Genomic DNA, 19907 nt, shown 5'->3' with positions numbered 1-19907 from the left:
ATCCCTCCAAAAAGTTCCAGGATATATTCTTACACCCAGGGAATGACAACTGTCTAGGGACCAGATCCAGGCTATCTGTGATCTTGGGCCTCCTGCCACAAAATAATAGCTTCACTCCTTCCTGGGGATGGCAAGCTTTTGTAGGATCTGGCTACCTAATTGTGGATTAATGGCAAAGCCTTTATATGAGGCTTTCAAAGGCCCTGAGTTTGTGCCTCTAGAATGGAGAAAAGTGACGGACAATGCCTTTAGGAAAAGAAAGCATGTCTTACTCAGGCTCCAGCACTGGGAATACAGTGGACCCTTGACTTATGAACTCAATTCCTTCCCCAGGGCTGGTTGTAACTGAAGTTGGTCAACTGAAGGTTCAGGCTTCTCTACACAGCCTTCAAGGTCTCTCAGCTGTATACAGGCAGATCTCAGGGTCTTTAGGGAGACACTGGCCCAGAACTTCTCAGTTAACCCCACATAGGAAAGGATTTTGTAATGTTAAATCTGTATCTTTATCTGTGAGACCATCTGGAAGCACAAGGAGCTGACATTTATGTCATAACTCAAGACTTTCATTGTAAGGTAAAACTAAAATTTCAGTTGTAACCCAAGTTGTTTGTATGTCAGGCCAGTAGTAACTTGAGGGTCCACAGTACCTGACTTAAGAAAATCTTTCTATACCTATCAGAAAAGGGAGGAATTGCTTTGGGATCTTGACCCAAAAGGTAGGGCAAGAACCCCACCCAGTGGCATATATATATATATTTTTTTTTTTGATACTGGGGATCAAACTCGGGTCCTTGCGCTTGCGAGGCAGATGGCAGAACCACTGAGCTAAATCCCCAGCCCTAGTGGCATATTTTTCAAAGAAATTAGATTGGTATGGCTACTGGATGGCCACCCTGCCTGAAAGCAATAGCAGTTACAGCTATACTAACAGAAGAAGCTACAAAGTTAACGTTGGGACAGAAACTAAAAATCCTGACTCCCCAGCGGGCCAGAGCAATTCTGTAGAAAAAAGGTTACTTGTGGTTAACAGGGGAACTGCTAAGTATCAAACCGTGCTCTTAGATACTCCTGAGGTTATTATAAAAACCTGCACTACTATTAACCCTACTTCTTTGATGCCTACAGGCCCAGAAGTTAGCCATTCTCATGAACAAGTCATCTCCCAGACCCTATGCAAGTAGGCAGGACATTAGTGATCTGCCCTTCCAAGACCATGATGAGGTATGGTTCACTATTACAAGTAGCTTTGTTCAAGAAGAATATCAAAAGGCAGGTTATGCAGTTGTCAGCTTACAACAGATCACTGAAGCTAAACCTCTTCCTCCAGAAACCTCTGCTCAAAAAGCAGAGTTGATAGGTCTTACTTGGGCACTGATATTAGGAAAAGGTAGAAAGTTAAATATAAGATTCCAAATATGCCTTTCAGATATACACACCAAGGCAGCAATCTGGAAGGAAAGAGGCTTACTAACTAATAAGCAATCATCTATCAAGCTCAGGAAGGAAATCCTACAACTCCTAGAGGCAGTCCATCTACCTAAGCAGTTCACAGTCATACACTTTAAAGGGGACCAAAGAGACGTCTGAAGTTTCCTTGGAAAATCAAAAGGCTGATAGGGAAGCAAAAAAGGGCAGCTTTACAAATCCTCAAGACTCTAGCCTTATTTCCACTTCCTGAGGAACCATTAAAACCAGACTATACCTCCAGGAAAATAAATGGGCCTCAGAACAAGGGGGAATTAAAAAGGGATGCCAGTGGTACTTAGAAAACAAACTGGTCCTTCCTCAAGGGACATAGTGTAAGGCTATAAAAACACTTCATAAGGACTGGGGATGTAGTTCAGTGGCACAGCACCTACCTGGCAAGTGCGAGCTCCTAAGTTTGATTTCTAGTACCAAAAAGGAAAAAAAAACCAACAAAAGAAACACTTCATGATTCCTTCCATGTGGGAAGAGATACTACACTAGAAATGGTCACTCGAATTTTCAAAGGATTAGCACTAGCAGCAATCAGCCAACAGGTCTGCAAAGCTTGCACACTCTGTACCTGTAATAACCCTGGGAAGTCCAAATTGCCTCCTTTATTATAACCTGTACAGTGGAGAATGACATACTCTGGAAGGGACTGGCAATTAGACTTTGCCCACATGCCATCATGTGGAGGATTTAAACAGATGTTGGTCCTAATTGACACATTTACAGGCTAGATCGAAGCCTATTCTACCTGTTCAGAAAAGGCTACAGAGGTAGTCAAGGTGCTTCTTAAAGAAATCACCCCTAGATTTGGACTACCTCAGTCCCTGCAGGGTGACAATGGACCTTCTTTTAGCTCCCAAATAACTCAGGGGGTGGCAAAGGCTTTAGGAATAAAGTATCACCTCCATTTCTCCTGGTGGCCTTAATCATCTGGAAAGGTAGAGCCAACAAGATCCTAAGGCAAGCACTAGTAAAACTTTGCTAAGAGAAGTCAGTCCTGGCTTCAACTGCTGTCAACAGTACTCATGAGGGTTGGGTAACACGCCCAAAAGTGGACTAAGTTTGAACCCATTTGAAATGTTATATGAGAGTCCATTTCTATCCTCTGACATGATAGTAGACCCCAAGACTACCAGGCTCTCATAATATTTCATTAATCTGAGCTACATACAACAGACTATCTAAATGTATGGGAACAAAGTCTTGCCAGCTCCTGGCTGAGGAGGACCACTTACTGTCCATCCTGGAGACCAAGTGTTTATAAAGACTTAGAGAGAGGGAAAACTTGCTGACTAGTTAAACCCAAAATAGAAAGGCCCCTTCTCAGTGATCCTTGTCACACCCACTGCAGCAAAGGTAGCAGAGACAGATAACTGGATTCAATCTTTCTAGAATAAAGCTAGTCTTAATTGAACTGTCTGAAGAATAAGATTACCCAAAAGAAGAAATCTATTCCTATCAGCCTCTGGAAGCCTTGATATTTCTTTTCAAAAAAGACCCCAGTGCTGCTACAGGGAGCCTGGAAATCTGACTGCTCCTCATATGTGGGCTAATAGTGAAGATCAATGGTCATTAACTCTTTTCTCATTGTTTCCTGACAAGTTTTCCTTTCTTTAACTGTCAGTGAGTCCCACCACCCCAAGCAAGTTGGGGGGGCACATAATCCCCAGTAGCTAGGGTCTATGGCCCCTTCCAGCTTGAAGAAGGTATAGAAGATAAGAGCCAGAGATGTAGCTCAGTGGTGCTGCACCTGCCTGGAAAGCACAAGGTACTGAGTTCAATCCCCGGTACCAGAAAAAAAAAAAACAGAGACCTCCACTCCCTCCCTCAGCATTCCATTAATCCTAACAGGGATTTGTGTCTCAGGGGGAAATGACATAGGAGAGCAGAGCATGGCAAAGCTGGCTAGGGAAGCAGACATGATCTGTTAATTCCAAAGATTCTGGAACTTGTGTGCAGAACAGTTTCCAAAGCCCTACAAGGGCCTGATGTCAACCTGAGGTGAGGGAACCCAGCACCACCTCTCAGAACCTGTATGTAGAAGTTCTCCCGGGTTTCCTTGAGATTTGGACATTATAAAAGAAGAGGTAAGCTATGAAGAGCTTGGTATCCTGACTTTCTTTATGACAGTCTGCCCTGCTTTCTCCAGGGTGTCCTTTATTGCTTTTTCCCCTTTTACTTGACCCAAGCTCGCTCTGCAGAGCCAGTATCTCCCTCACTCTTCACTTTTACCTTCTCGAATAAACTATGTCACTGCTCTTTGCTTGTTTCGTTCAATTCTTTGTTCAAGACGAGAAGAACCTGAAATCTAACTCCAGGAGAGGCGACATTTAGTTGGTGAGCCCCTTTTAGGAGCAGGCTACTAGAGAACACTCATACCACTGAAAAGTAACAGGTGGGGGAAAAATACTGAAATTAAAAGCCACACAGAATTAAGAACAGTCTGTATGACCATTAATCCTGATATGACAACTTCACTGAATTAAGAAACACCTACAGACACACTCCTGGGTAAAGCACACTTCTGGGTGTGTCTGGATGGGTCATAGAGGTGAAAGTTTGGGTAATATATATGGGTCCTGGCCAGATGAGCACCCTTCCCCTGTTCTGCTTTCCAGCACGCCCTTCTGACATCATATTTCTGCCTTGAAGCCAAGTGACCATGGATTGAACTCCCTGAAATTGACTGAAATTAAATCTCTCCTCCTATAAACTGTGGGTGTTGGATACTGTGTCTGGGCAACAAGAAAGTTAACAGCCTGGGATTACAGTAACATAAAGTTGCATAAATTGTAGTGGCACAAGGAGAATATGATACTGCACCAAATTGAAAGAAGTGATGTTAAGAGTGGTCTTAAAACATCAATATTTAACTGTGGTCTTTTACAAAGCAGTTGTTTCTCCACATACCTCTGCAAGAAAAGTATATCTACCATTTGACAAAAATCAGAAAATTTAATTTATGTTATATTTACTAAAAATCTAAAAAAAATTAAAAATAGATACAAGAGACTCAAGATAAACTTGGACATATTTCTCATAAAATATGAACAATGATCATCAAGCTTTTGCCACACTTGCTTTAGTTCTTCCATGTTTCTCTCTCTGAAGCAACTAGAAGCAACATTACAGATGTCAAGGCAGTTTTACCATTACCTAGACTTAATTATAATTTCTTCAAAAAATTAAGACATTGTTTTACATACCTCTAATACTATTATTGTTTTTTTAAAAGTTATAAATTGTCTCATCACCCAGAGTTTGATAAAATCAGGAGGTACTGTACTGTATTTGTGATCATCTTCTTACCTTTGTTTGTACTGAACAAGGTCATTCTTGGTGTGATTTATTAATAGGAATGGAGCTGCTCCATCATGATAATCTGAAAATGTAATAACTGTAGAATGCTCAGCTAAATTAACTTCTGCTATAATACCTCCAAGCTAAAAGAAAGGAAAACATTCTTTAATGTGATAATCCTGCCAAGAACAGTAACTAAGAACATTTAATAATAAAACTATTCATAAGGTAGTCACTTAATTTTGGGGGGTGATTCAAAAAACAACTCAGAATTTTGCAATGCATTTTTGGGAAACCATGAATCTCTACTGCATACAGATGAGTGAAATTCGAGAAGTGTATTTTAGGCTGTCCAACTAACTTCCTAACAATCATTTTATACTTGTTTCCTCATGGTACATTTTCCTCTTATAAAGAGAAATGTTTGTCCACTTTTAAGGAAAAGGGAAAATATATCACCAGGTGCTTATGTGATATAAAAAAAGTTAAATATAATACTAGGAAGTATATATTAGTTTTTCTAATGTTACATGAAAAAAGTTACTCACCTCCTCATTCAGATGCAATAAAATACAATTTTCTTGCTTGTTAAAATATATCCTTTTGGGAGGACCTTCACTGTTTTCAACTTGAATAAGAAGTTTACTAGAAGCATCCTCAGGCCAAAAGGGGATACACTAAAACACATGTTACATATATTTATAAAAATAAAATGTAATTCATCATAAATATACAGTATGATTTGTATAAACTCATCATAATAGTAAACTTAAAAAAATTTCTTCCAACATTGCTTTGGTTACTAGGTTGGTTAGCTAAACAGTTATAAACTGTCAACATAGAGAGCACTGTGAATAAAAGCAATGGGTAAGAATTGAAAAGCTATGATAATCAGGGCACTTGAGAGGAGATTCTATGTAGTTCAGATCTTACAGAGAAGGGCTGAAAATTCAGTAAGTAAAGTGAGCAAAGAACTAGGGCACAGATGATCAATGTAAAGCAAGGTTACATCCAGTTGCTAAAAACAAAAATTATTTTGTAGGCATGATTTGGTAATTAATTAGAAGTCAAAATACACACAAAATGATGAATCAAGATATAGATTAAATTTAGGGTCCTGGTCATCAAGTAAGAGTAAAAAGGTAAAAGAATTAACTGAAGTGCCGAGAAAGAAGTTTAGCATCTTTTAAGGAACATCCTGTACAACAGTGATCTGGAAACCAAACAAAAGGAATAGGAGATTGACAAGGCACTAGAAAGTCTGGAGAGCTGGATACAAAAAGTGCTCGAGAATAAACAACAGAGAAGCAGCCTTGTCTGTAAACTATGAAGTCAACTCCTTAGGCCCTGCCCAGGTTGATCTCCTTACATTTTTCAATGAGATGTTAGTGATATCTAATCATTATCATATACAACGTGAGGACGATATGTAACAGAAACTGGTTGTTAGAGCTAAGTATCTTAGCTTGCTAATGGCAGTTTTATTTAACCATAAAATGAACTAGATGTAGCACAAGGTTAAGAGTTTACAATACTCAGAAGGTTTCTCCACTCAAGACTTCCTGCATTCTAAAAGGAACTGACCTGGTAGAGTTAAAACAGAAGCAATGCTAATCCAAGTATATTTCCTACGAGGAACCAAGAGGACTAAACATGATGGGCATTCTAAACATTCTCAAGGCTGTTGCTGTTCCTTGATAGTACTGGCTTAATGATATATCTTTTATGATTAATAATATACACTGTCACTTTTAAATGTTATGTGTAGGACCTTTTGGGTCTTTAGAAAGTGCTAAAATTTTTGTCTTTTGTAGCAGGAAAATAGAGCTGTAAGTTTAACAAATCAAGAGAGGTAATAATTATAGGTATGTATCTTAAGGTAAGGTTGATCCCGGTATGCCAAAATCAGAATATAAAAATTTTAAACTAGCAAAGGACAATTTATTTTAAGCTGAAATTGAAAACAAAAAGAAACAGAAAGTAAAATTTTAAAAAGCTGCCATGCATTTCTAATTGCATAATGAAAATATGAACTGCTGAGTCTACAGGTTGTTTTTAAAATACAATCAAGACCCAACAATATCTGAGACCCATATAAATTAAGATAAAACCTGTAAGTATGGAAAAATATGTGAAGTATATAAAGCAAAGAAAAGCTAGAGCTGCAATCTTAGCATTCCAAAACATGTAAAAGGGATAGAAGATAGCAGAAACTTTGAAGATATTTTTTTCTTAGTGCTCAGTACTTTTCTATTCTTAGTTCTTCCTCATTGCCCTCCTCTACACCTCAGGTTCATAAAATTGTTGGAAGCCAACCCCCATGTCTGTGCCAGTCCACCTGACCCTTGACTGATACCATTAGATGGGGAAAATGAATAAGAGGTAATGGGTGTTTTCTCTGATTTAGCCTCATGTTTATACTACTCACAGTAAATAAAGGTTTAACTGTACTCTCATTTGTCCTAACAACTCTTTATTTCTGTCAGCTCTGTTCTCTCCTACTCAGCTGAACTCTTGACATTCTTTCATGTCCTCCAAGTCTTGGTTCAAACATGACTTCAGTGAGTCCTGTCCTGATCATTTTCCTAAAAATTATGGTCCAATTTTTCCTCTTCAGAACTCAATGCCCTTAATCTTGCCTGTTTTCGATTTCCTCCACTAGACTTGTCACTTTCAAATATACTATATATTTTACTGACTATGCTATTACGTTTCCCTTTGCGCTCACTGAATTGAAAACTACATAAGGACAGAAATTTGTGATTTTGTTAATAGATATGCTGCAAAATGTGCAAAAAATCCATAAAAATATTTACAAAAAGAATGAACAGATTTGAAAAAAGGAGAAACTTCTGGAAATAAGAAATATAATTATTCAAATTTAAAAATTCAGTTGCAGTCTTAAACAGCAGTTTAGACATGGAAAAGGATAAAAAAAAAAAAAAAAGCAAGAGACACATGTAGAATTTATCCAGAATGCAGCAGAGAGAAGTAAGCTGATAGAAAAGATAAAAAAGATAGTAAGATACATGGAGAATATAAATATCTAGCATGTCTAAATAAAGAGCCAGAAGGAGAAAACAGAAAAACAAAGGTAAGGCAATATCTAAAGCGACACTAGTAGCAAGTTTTACAGAAAATATGAAGTACACTAATCCACAGATCTAGGAGTAAAGTATCTCAAGTAGGATAAATAACAAATAACCTGTAAGTAGATACACAGTAATGTAACTATGAACATCAAAGACAATGAGAAGAAAAACCTCCATGGGAGCCAGAGAAAAAAGAAAGCCATTTCCAAAGAAATGGTATAATCATCACATAATTTTCAATTAAAAAAATGGTAGAGACAGCAATGGAGCATATACCAAATGTTGAGAATATCCACCTAAAATTGGTGTCAAGAAAAACTATCATAAAAGAAAGACAATGATAAGAGCTTTACAGATAAACACAAACCAACATTAACTTCAAAATAAGCTCTAAAGGAAATTCCAAAAATTTAAGAAGAATGTTCCTACAAGGATAGTTTTATGTACAAGAAAAAACTGATTAAATATAGTAAACACATCTCTTACACTGAGGATAAAATTTCTTCAAAAGCAAAATATTCTATCAACCTCAATCATTCAAAAAACTTATCCAGAGGCCTGACAGTTAATGATGATCTAGAATTAAAATTGCATTCTAATGACCTAGAATTAAAATTTTACACTTCCTACCTTCTTCAAACAACTTGAATCAAGCTTGTCTTAACCTACTTTGTAAAGGAATTCCTAACAGCTTCTTGGGGATGCACATATACTGAATATATCCTTCTACTGCAGTACTTAACCAAATTGGTTAGTAACGGTTAAATATCAACGTTCCTGGCTCTGTGCTTGTAGAGAGCAAGTTCCAGTTTTTAATAATTAAATATCTAAGGGCTGGGGATTTAGCTCAGTGCGTTCTGGCGCCTGCCTCGCAAGTGCAAGGTCCTGAGTTCGATCCCCAGTACCAAAAAAGAAAACATTAAATATCTGTAGCCTACCACCAAAACTCAATAAAAGTTCATGGAACTGAAACAAAACTGGGGTGGAGGAAGGCTAAAATATTATATGGTCTTTTCTGGCATCTAAATTAATGAAGAAAAGAGGACCCAAAGAGGTACATTTTTGAAATTCATCTACTTACCTGCTCCAAATCAAGAGCAAGCCATTTATTAGTTCCCTCTTCAGCCACTGATATACGATATTTGCTTTTGTTTTTAATCATATAAAAAGGGGTAAATGTCACAATTCTTGAAATGTTAAAACTGCTGAGGTCTATAGTGACACCAACCTATGAAAAAATTAACAGTTCAAAAATTTTAATATTATAAAAATTCAGTAATCAATAGATACACTTTAAATAAAAGTTTTTTGAGCAAAGAATAAACTCACTTGATAATCCATCTGTGGGCCTTTACATTTAACAGCTCCATGACTACCAACTGTGTCAATTGAAAACTGATCTGACAATTCACTATCAGTTATCATAAGCTGAACCTAGGAAAAAAGTGTTAAATATATTAGTTTAATTATCTTTAAAAATGCTTATTTAAATTGATAAATTTTCTTTTCATCCTGAACTAAATATTGTATTGTTAACATACTAAACCTTTATCGATATTAAATGCTGTTTAATCTCAAATTATTTATTTATTATATTATTTCTATCTAAATTTTATTTTATTCTCCAGAACTTTAAAAATGAAAAGGTGTGTCAAATACCTAAAGAGTGAAAGTTAGAAAAAAGTTACATACCTTATTGTTATTAAAAAAGTGATTTGGCTGAAAAGAAAAGAGAACTGGCTTTTTATAATTAGGTGGATGCTTTCGATGAATTCCATCTGCTTTGTACTGTAACATTCGACCAGTTTTATTAACCATCCAATATGGACTATGAAATGCTACCGCAGTCTGACCAGTATTATAAGTCATGTGGACAGCAATATCTAAGTCAGTCTTTTCCATTTCTGTAACACAGGTAAAAGTGATGAAACTAATGTCCTGTTGATTAGATCTTATGCGATATTCACCTTTCCAATCATGATTAAGATAGTCAAGTAATTTTAAATGTAGTCTGGCTTTGTCCATTTGTACAGCACTAATCTGGGCTGATAATCCTTCATTTAGAGTAAAAACTGTATTTTCAATCCCCTGTAATGAAAAAGCAATAAATTAAAAAATGTCTTTGAATATATGCCCCCAAACCCCATTTAATTATTCCAAATGCTACATAAAATGTGCTTGAAAATACCTGTCAGACAAGTTAGAAGACTAACATTCAAGTTTTAAGTTAGCAAACTGCATAAGCTGTATGTATTTCTCAAAATTGTTTATTTCACTCCACCCACACTTCCATTACATTAGCTCTAGTATCCATGACCAATCGTTTTGAGAGTCTCCTAATCACACTGGCCCTCTATAGTCCCTTTCTCCACATCATACTTAAATTGTCTTTATAAAAATAGATCATATCTGGGCTGGGGATTTAGCTCAGTGGCACCACGCCTGCCTTGCAAGCACAAGGTCCTGAGTTCAATCTCCAGTACAGGAAAAAAAAAAAAAAAATCATATCCTTTGGAAACTGGAAAGCAGAATGTGATCTCTAAAAGCATCAAATTAAAAATTCTATGAGAAGGGAAATGTAAATAGTACATCTACATATCTCACCAGTTTTTCCAATATCTTTCCTGACTCCTTCCTAGTGTTACAATTTTAATCATAACATTGCTAATTCATTAAAGCAAATGTAATGTCAATTATGATTTTTTACATGCTAAAAATATTCCACAAATAATGACGGTGATAATGGAGTTAGGAACAGTTAATAAATGACAACTATGTGCTAAATTCTTTATATATTCTATTTTCTTTTCTTTTTTTTTGGTACCAGGGATCGAACTCGTACAGAGGGCAGAACCACTGAACTAAATCCCCAGCCCTCAATTTTACATATTCTAACAAATTTGGTTTTCTCCATGTCCCAGCCAAGCAAGTTTTATTATTATCCTCATTTTATAAAAAAAAAAAACCCAAAAGGTTTGGATCAAGAATATAACCCTGTATAATCAGTAACTGTTAAGAGTTAGGATGAAATCTCAAAATTGACAGCAATGTGCAAACTCTTAATTGCTGTGACCCAAATAGAAAAACAAATATCCACCCCAAAATGTAACAGAAAAGTTTTTAACATATAGTAATTATCACAATAGACTAAATGTAGAACTAGTATATTTTAGTATACTTTATCAGGTAAGTACAACAAATAGAATATTCTCATAAAATCCCAGAATAGAGATTCCTGTTATAACAACAGGAGGGAACCACAATGAATATGACAAAATAAGGAGCATTTAAGAGAAAAACACCTTTCTAGATCATGTGATACTTTTATAGAATTAAGACTAAAAAAATTATATAAAGTACAAAAAATTATTTGCTCTAGTACTTGAGTGTTATTTTAACACTGATTTTCATACTTCTTTCAAAAGTTAGTGTTCACTATTAAACACATATAAAAAATACATCTACATGGTAAAGACTGAAAAATATTTCTCCTAAAAAAAGTGTTATCTTCAGATGGTGATTATAGGCAATTTTATTACCTACAGTCTTTACATTTTTTAAAGGACTGTATATTACATTTATAATATGATATATAATTTGCATTTACCTTAGCAGTCAGATTTCTAAGATAAATTAGAAAACATTTTCTTTTAAATTATATTTTTATGCATGATTAAAACATTTCCATTAGAATATCTGTACAGTACTTATTATTCTTTATTAGTACTATAACCTATGTTACAGCTTCAAAACTTTTTTTACTGCTCACAATTTTAAATAATTCAAGCTACAAAATCAAAGTCAGGAACACTACTGAAACACTCCTGAAGTCCCGGCCCCCCAATTCCAGCATACCTCTAGATAATAAGCAATTTTGTAAGGGAGAAGATTTTGGAGTAGGATTGGTGGCCACAAATGCATTATGTATGGTAAGTCCCAACCATCTTCTGAATATACTGATAGAGATGTCAAATTATCTTTTTCAGGAACAACATTAATAATAAACGATTTTTTAGAAGGGTTTACAGATCTACATTTCTTCTTTAGAACAACCCCATCACTTTTTGTAATTTCTTCAAAGTCCATTCCTTCACACATTTGATAGTCCTCATCTTCTGGCTTCAGAAAAAGGAATGATCTACATAAAAGAGTAAACAATATGCTTCAAAATGCTTTGAAAGAAAACAAATTATATGATTACAGCTCTAGAAGAAAATTATTTCCATAACTGTATAATAAATTTTTAATTTTCATATACTTTTTAGAACTAGATAAGATAAATAAGTATCAATTTTCTGGAAACTTATCAAGTTATTTGGCTATAAGGAGAATATTTTTATCACCAACTTACATTTTAGAAGTACATTTACAAGATAACATCTAGTTTCTTACAGAACATACACAATCATATCAATCACATATGCAAAGCAAACCACTAACAATCATCTATGACTCACACATTTAACCAAAAGAAACTGGATTTCCTGGAATGTGGTCCTAGCAAAAAGTAAACATGACTGATTTAATAAAAATTTCTACTAAAAAAATAATTATCAGCTATCCAAAGTAAATAAATGACTGTTTCAATGGACAATGACATGTAGAGCACAAATGCAGAATAATGGTTATAAGAAAATGTAACAAAATCATTTGATATCACATTATTAGTCTTGATATTCAAATATCAGATTATTCATTTACATTTTAACAATGTTCTTAGGTGCAATAACTTCTTAATCTAAGCTATGTCTAAGAATAAAGACTTGTAAAATACTATTTTTTTGTACATTTTTCTTGTAGTGCAAAAGACCACGGCCTCACACATGCTGAGTACTGTACCACTGAACTATACTCTTAGCCCATAGAAATACTTTTTATTTGTAAAACTAATAGCCTATGATTGTGATTATACTTTTTAAATAAACTGTTGAAAGTATCTCCATTCCTAAGCTCTAGCCTAAAATTTTAAATAGCTACCACATAGATCTGTAATGAGGTCTGTTGGTACCTTAAATTTGCTAAACTGAACACTGAATCCTCCATACTCACTATCCTGCGCATCTTTTTTCAAGTGACTTTCAGATACTAACAATTGACTAAAACAATACTGACTATTCCTTCTCCCCCGATGCACACATAGATTTATCAAATCAGTTTCAGATTTAGCCCGTTGTACTGTTATATTTTTTCTATAATTTTCATTACACTTTCCATTCTTCTAATATTTTTAAAAAATTAATTTTTTACAAATTAAAATAAAGCCAACACAATTATTTAGTTGATCAAAACATTTACTGGGTCTGTTATAAGAAGGCAAAACTAAAATACACAAACGAGTAAGACATTTTTTACTCACAGTAAGATCACAATCAGGAAATCTAGACTACTATATTGTGATAGGTAACAAAAATCAAAAAACATATGAATAGAGAAGGGCTAGGGCCTGACAGTGTAGTCAACCCTGTCTAGACAGGCGCTAGGGTGTTTTGCAGAGGTAAAAATTTTCCCAAAGAATTGTGCTCTGAAGAGAAGACTTGAGTTAGAGAAATACATGAGTTAAAAGAAAGTTCAGGAAGTGAATAAAGAAGACACAACAGGGCCAGGGATTTAGCTCAGTGGCTCCGCCGCCTGCCTTGAAAGAGCAAGGACCCGAGTTCGATCCCTGATACCAAAAAAAAAAACAAGACACAACAGAACAGAAAGATGATCAATGGCAGGAGATTCTAAATGAAAGGAGATAGTTAAATGGTTTTAAAAGTGATGAACATTAAATGTGAAACAGGAAAGAAAAAACATGATATTAACAAGTAGGGATAAAATTTATAAAGTAGGAGCAAGAAAATGAGGGAGCGACTAATTAAATTCAAAGTACTGTTCAAATTTCACCTTCCATTATGTACTCCATACTACATCACAATGAAATCCCAAGTAAACAAACTTCCTATCCTTTCATGCCTCCTTTTCCTCAATGTAAATCCTTCCACTTAGACTGCCCTTCCAATCTCATCTCAACATTACTATATTTTACCTTAATTTCATGTACCACCACCAGGAGTCAATCATTGATCTTTTGTTTTCCAAAGTTTCCTGTAACTGTAACACTTTCTGTAATTCTCTACAACCCACGTTTCCAACCTTATGTTCATATTTACATAATATATCAATCTCTCAATGGTAGCAGTTACATTCAATCCATTTTGGTATCTATAGTGTTTCACCCACAACAAAATACTTAGCAAGTATTTGTTCATTAAACTTAGGAATCAGTATATTCAAACTCAATAGAGAAAGGTAATGATTTGTTAACTTAATGCCTCATTTCTTAAATATTTAAGTGAATCGACATCTACGTAATCAGATTAAAAACACCTAGATTATGCAAACATCAAACTGGCTACTCACTAATAATAATAATAGTTAAGATAGATTAACTATTATGTAGTGAATTAATAGTTATCCTTGAACAAAAGAGCATAACAATACTATTATCTCTATTCTATGGCCAGAATTATAGGATATATAGCAGAAATTAAAAAGCAGAATGCCATTAACTATTATATAAGAAAAAAATGAATTTAAAGTTCTTTATAGAAAGTTTTAAATATATCTTTAACTTCATCCAGTCTTGTAACTGGCTCCAAATCCTTTCTAGAAGATAGATATTGTAAACAATTATTTTTTGTCACTATTCTCCCAACAATTCCTCCCTCAGCATATTTGAAATAAACAACAAAACACTCACTAGTGTTTCTAGATCTATGTGAAAGTGTATGGCCAAACATGCTAGACTGTTTCCTAAGCATTAGAGATCCTACACCAGTGATGAAGAATACTTTTGAACTTTAAATGATAACAAACAGCTGTGGCACACATGCCATAGGTTTGTCACCACTGTCCTATACTAAACTTCTTGGCCTGAGTCAGGATGAATAGAGGTAGGAAACAATTAAGAACTACTTGTAGCTTTGCCTTTTTTTTTTCTATAGCACCGGTGAAAGTGTCCACTTGTAGTGCATGTTTTGAAATGGTATTTAAATAAACTACAATGCTTAATTCTAGGGGAGGTTTTATTCTCCAAAAGAGTTCAATTTCCACAGAAGAGATTACTTTCAATTCCACATTGAATATCCTGAGCAATATTTATTTGTTAACATATTAAATTCAGAATTATAAGACTAGATCATCACTATTTTGCTAAATCTTTTTTTAAAAATATATTATCAAGTAGGTATTAAAGAATACTGTATTTACATTAAAACTATCATTGAATAATTAACAATATATAGGAGATAAAATATTTTGTTTTCTAAAATCATTTTTAAAAACCTCTATTATAAAGCCTTTGAAAAGTAAAACTCAATTCATGATATATAAATCCTCAAACTACGTATCATATTCCCTTAAGATATTTTTACAAGTCATGAACATATATGACAGTGGCTATGATGGTTAAAACTATAGGCATGAAATAACTGTATTTATTAGTAAAAATATAATGCTCATGGTATAAATTAAATATATTAAATATTTCTTTTTAAAAAGAACCACCTAAGTAATAATTGTACTTGTTAGTAAAAGCATAAATAATTTACCTGGTATAAATTAAATGCATAAATAATATTTGTTTTTGAAAAGAGAGGCATTCAAGTGCCTTGAAATTTAAATAACTTAGATGAGATATTTAATAAGGTAGATTTTATAATTTAAAGACAAGTATCCATACAAAATCCAAAAATAAAAATTCTATGAAAGAAGGTAGAGCAAACAAAAAGATAAAATCACCGGTAAGATGCTAATGGTATGTTGAATTCATTCTCAGGTGAAGCAATTCCCAATAAACTGTCTCCTTCGTAAATAGAGATTGGGACTGAAAAATGATTTCTAATCTAGGAACAACAACAACAAAAAAACAATGATATTGTACTTAATATTATTAATCAAAAAATATAAATACATTTTTTAAAATGTCCTTCTAAAAATATCCTAATAAACAGAGTATTGTGCACCATGTGTCTTTTTCATATAAATTAGAAGAAATAAATATATAACTTTATAATAAAAAGTATATCAGTGTATCCAGTTTTACAGAAAAGGAATCTTGAAACTTCAAACATCTTAGAAGGGAGTAAATTAATACCTTCTTGACATTAGGGTAGAGTTAATTTGTTTAGAGACATGTTTTTGTTCCAATACAAATAGTACAAAAACAATTCATAGAAAAAGCTTTATCAAAATTTTAAACATTTATGGGATGAAAGTGAAAAACATGTCATAGGCTAGGAAATGTCTGCAATATATTCATCAAAGGATGCATAACCAGGTAGACACAAAAATCCTAAAACTCTTTAAGCTGCAATTCAGAGGAAAATGCAAACAATATAAACAAGTAATTGACAAAAGAGGAAAAACTGTGTAACTAAGAAACAGATAAAAAAGATAACCTATCTAGGAATCAACAAAATACAAGTTAAAATAATTATCACATACAGTAATTACATTCACACTAACAGACTGGCATAATCAGAATTCTTGCATTCTAACAGTTACAAATGATGAAAACAGCACACTGGTACAATACCATTAAAAATGTAAACTAGTAACTTTGGAAAATAATTCAGAAAAAACTAGTAGAAATAGAAATTCATCTTAACACTTAGCAATTATTCTTCCTTGTTACATACGAGAGAAATATTTATGTATGTGCATCAAAAGCTAGTCATGTTCAATAGAACACTGATTTTTAAGGGGGAAAAAGAGAATCTCATGAATAATGGAATGTTTAATAAAATTTTCTTCAAATTCTCATATTCATGTAACAATATACAACCACAGCTGAAAACACAAATAATACATATTTTATACACATACTTAAGAATTTTAAAGCTATAGGAAAATAAATATATATGTCATGTCACTAAAATAATATTTTTTCTAGGGAAGAAAAAAGAGGGAATGCAGACTAAAGGAAACAAAATAGTTCAATTTTTTTTAAAATTTGAAGGTAAAATTTTAAATGTCAACATTTGTTATATTCCATACGATGGACAGGTCTATACTATAAAAATTTCTCAATAAAAAAATACCACTGAAAAATGTTTCTAAAGAAAAGAGGCTGTATCAAACCAGAAATCAATGTTTAGAGAATTCAAACAGACATCAAGTATAAGTTTTACAATCAAGTTTTTAAAATTATAAACACAATTTCAAATAAATTTTATATTCAATTTGTCACTGATATAAACTTTTCCACAAGACCTCAAAACTGTTGACCAAGACCCTTCATTAACATAAATGTAAAAATTCTGAACATAATTTTAGTAAATCAAATACAACAGTATACTAACAGTTTGATAATACTTCATATTCAAGTAAGACTTATCCTCGGAATGTAAGGCTCATTTAACATGTAAAACTGAATTCACATTAAAAAAATTTTTTTAATTATTTCAATTAACAGAGGAAAGGCAAGAAAAATGAAACGGATGAAGTAAAAATATATTTGCTAATATCACAACTGTTTATATCTACAAAACTGTCTCATCTTTTAGAACAAATACTTGTGTCTAGTAAGGTTGTAAACACAAGTGAATATAAAAATAAACTATATTTCCAAATGCTGGTAGTAGAAAACTAGAAATTATAATTTGAAAAGTCAATTTTAACCAAAGTTTTGATAAAAATTGATAATCTGATTCTAAAATTTAAATGAAAATGGAAAGGACCTATAAGAACCAAAAGAATAAACCTGTACTATCTAATTTCAAGACTTACATTAAGGTAGTAATCAAGTTGTAATACTGGGATAAAGATAAACAAATCAATGATACAAAGAGAACCCAGAAAAAAACCCCATCAGTATATATAGTAAATTCATTTTTGACCAAAATGTCAAGGCAATTCAATAGAACAAAGATAATCTGGTTTGGGACAACGGAATAGTCATATGTAAAAAACTGAACCTCAATCCTTATCTCTCAATATATAAAAAAGTTCACTCAAAATGGAAATGTGATACTTCCATAAAATAGATTAATTCTCAGGAAATACACGTAGTTGCATGTAACAATACAGAAATCGATAAAAGATTTCACTGAGTGAAAGAAGTCAAAATTCTATTCTGTATTGCAATACACTTAGGTAAAAGTCAAGACTACATAACTAATGTAAAGTGAGAACAGATCAGTGGATCTGTAGAAATGGGAAAGTAGCAAGAGGGGAAAGTTTTTTTGAGTAATAAATATATTTGAATATATTTAAATACTTTGAAGGTTCATAAGTGTATTACTGTGTCAAATATATGCAGTTTATTATACATTCCTCAATAAATCTGTAATTTTTTCTCTAATAAAGTTAATAAAAATTCCCTACCATAAAAGGACATATATTTATTTTATTAGAGAAAAACAATGTACAAAAATATTTTAACAGTCCTATAAAACACTGTGAGAAGCATAATGAATGAAATTTCCCACTAGTCATATTTCAGTAGCATAATTATTAGTCATGAGATGTCCTTTCTGAATATTAGCTGGATTTCTATTACAGTTTTTATTTTTTTGGTAATAATCTATTCTTAAAGTTTTTATTAGTTCACAGATAGGCATAACAAGGTCTCTTCTAAAATTGGTCACTTCATACCTGCATCGGTGAGCGGATTGTTACTTTCTTACTTCCTTCCACTGCATCAATTTGACAAACAATAGATCTTTCAACTCCAGATTCCCTGTGTCTTACAGTGTATAGACGTCGTCCCACTTTTGTTAAAGAAATCTTATCAGCAGTAGAGTGGTTAACAGGGGCTAAATTAAAAACATATTAAAAATTTTTATTATAATTCATTATATATTAATTTTAGGTACATAGTAAAAACCAAACATATTAGCTGATTGTCTTAAAATTAATGTCACTGAAGTCTTTGAATGTATCCATACAAGGGGATACTTTAATGAGCCACCACTTCCACCGTATGGGCAGAAAATCTCATAGCATTTTACTAAAACAAAAATTTTTAATTGAAACAAAAACATTCAGGAGTTTAACCTAAAATAATACTAAATCTTTTAAAAACAACTGAGTAATGAGAAGAATTATAAAATTCAAGAACAATAATCTACGGTTTGCTGTCATAATAACCTGAGCCTAATACTTTCACATACTGGCAAATAAACCTGTTTTTAATTTTTCCAATTACCTGTGTTACTTTTTAGATATATCTTGGATTTGATTAAACAAAATTTTGAATATATATACACCTAACATACACATTATGTTGGGGTAAAATTACTTCTTTACATACATTTTACTCCTATATCCATATAAACGTTAGTTCAAAAGCAAAGCAAACAAAACAAACAAACAAAAAATAGAGGTAAAATTGATAAAAAGAACATTGATAATTCTGACAATACCTGAAATACCTGCCATACATTATTTCCTGAAGAGAATTAGCTGTTTTAGCAACTTGCATTCCTATTTCTAATTATCCTTTAAGTGATGATCTCTGTCTCAGTAACTACTTAAATGTCAGTATATCAGAAAGTACTATTGGTAAAGTTTTGGGCTATTTAAATTCGCAATGGCTAGATTTTCTGATAATTTAAGAATTTATATACTTTTATCTCCCATACAAATGAAACACTTACGGGTCAGAAAAGTCAAAGGAAAAAAGCTTCACTTCAATAGGCAGAACATTAAGAACCCATTTACAAATCCCAAAACCATTTGCATGGATTCAAACTTTTCTGAATTTATTCATATACAAAATTGGTGGAACACCTACCAAATTATATCATATGTGGTTAAAACACCTATCACCAATATCTATGATCCTATAAAAGCTGGGTGAAATCTAATATTTTTCTTCCCCGTAACAGCTCATGCTCTAATTAATTCAGGAAACTAGTAAAGTCAGAATTTGTAATACAAAGACTTATTGTCAAAAGGAATCAAAGCACTGTAAAGGGGGAAAAAGGCTGCCAAACCTATTACAAAAGAGGTTTAAAAGCAAAACAAATCAGTAAGTAGTAATATACTACAAAT

At 33.1% G+C, this 19907-nt stretch overlaps 1 protein-coding gene across 6 annotated transcripts in view; it reads right to left on the bottom strand.

Moving 5' to 3' along the window:
- Window positions 1-19907, bottom strand: part of Vps13a (vacuolar protein sorting 13 homolog A) — a 252336-nt gene that overhangs the window by 79060 nt on the left and 153369 nt on the right. For all 6 annotated transcript variants that reach the window (XM_087183513.1, XM_004862535.4, XM_087183514.1 and 3 more), the window contains exons 45-52: window positions 18507-18667; window positions 15651-15754; window positions 11724-12006; window positions 9561-9956; window positions 9198-9302; window positions 8950-9096; window positions 5325-5453; window positions 4786-4919 (exon numbers count right to left, since the gene is read on the bottom strand). In XM_087183513.1, the coding sequence (XP_087039639.1) occupies window positions 4786-4919; window positions 5325-5453; window positions 8950-9096; window positions 9198-9302; window positions 9561-9956; window positions 11724-12006; window positions 15651-15754; window positions 18507-18667 (1459 nt within the window). The remainder of the gene's footprint in view (window positions 1-4785; window positions 4920-5324; window positions 5454-8949; window positions 9097-9197; window positions 9303-9560; window positions 9957-11723; window positions 12007-15650; window positions 15755-18506; window positions 18668-19907) is intronic.

The sequence above is a fragment of the Heterocephalus glaber genome, unplaced genomic scaffold (assembly GCF_053883595.1).
Source record: "Heterocephalus glaber isolate CG9 unplaced genomic scaffold, H.glaber_assembly_v1.0 deba00001481, whole genome shotgun sequence".
In the NCBI taxonomy this organism is placed as follows: Eukaryota; Metazoa; Chordata; class Mammalia; order Rodentia; family Bathyergidae; genus Heterocephalus; species Heterocephalus glaber.
The sequence above is the reverse complement of the archived record's forward strand: the minus strand, read 5'-3'. Positions and strand labels throughout refer to the sequence as shown.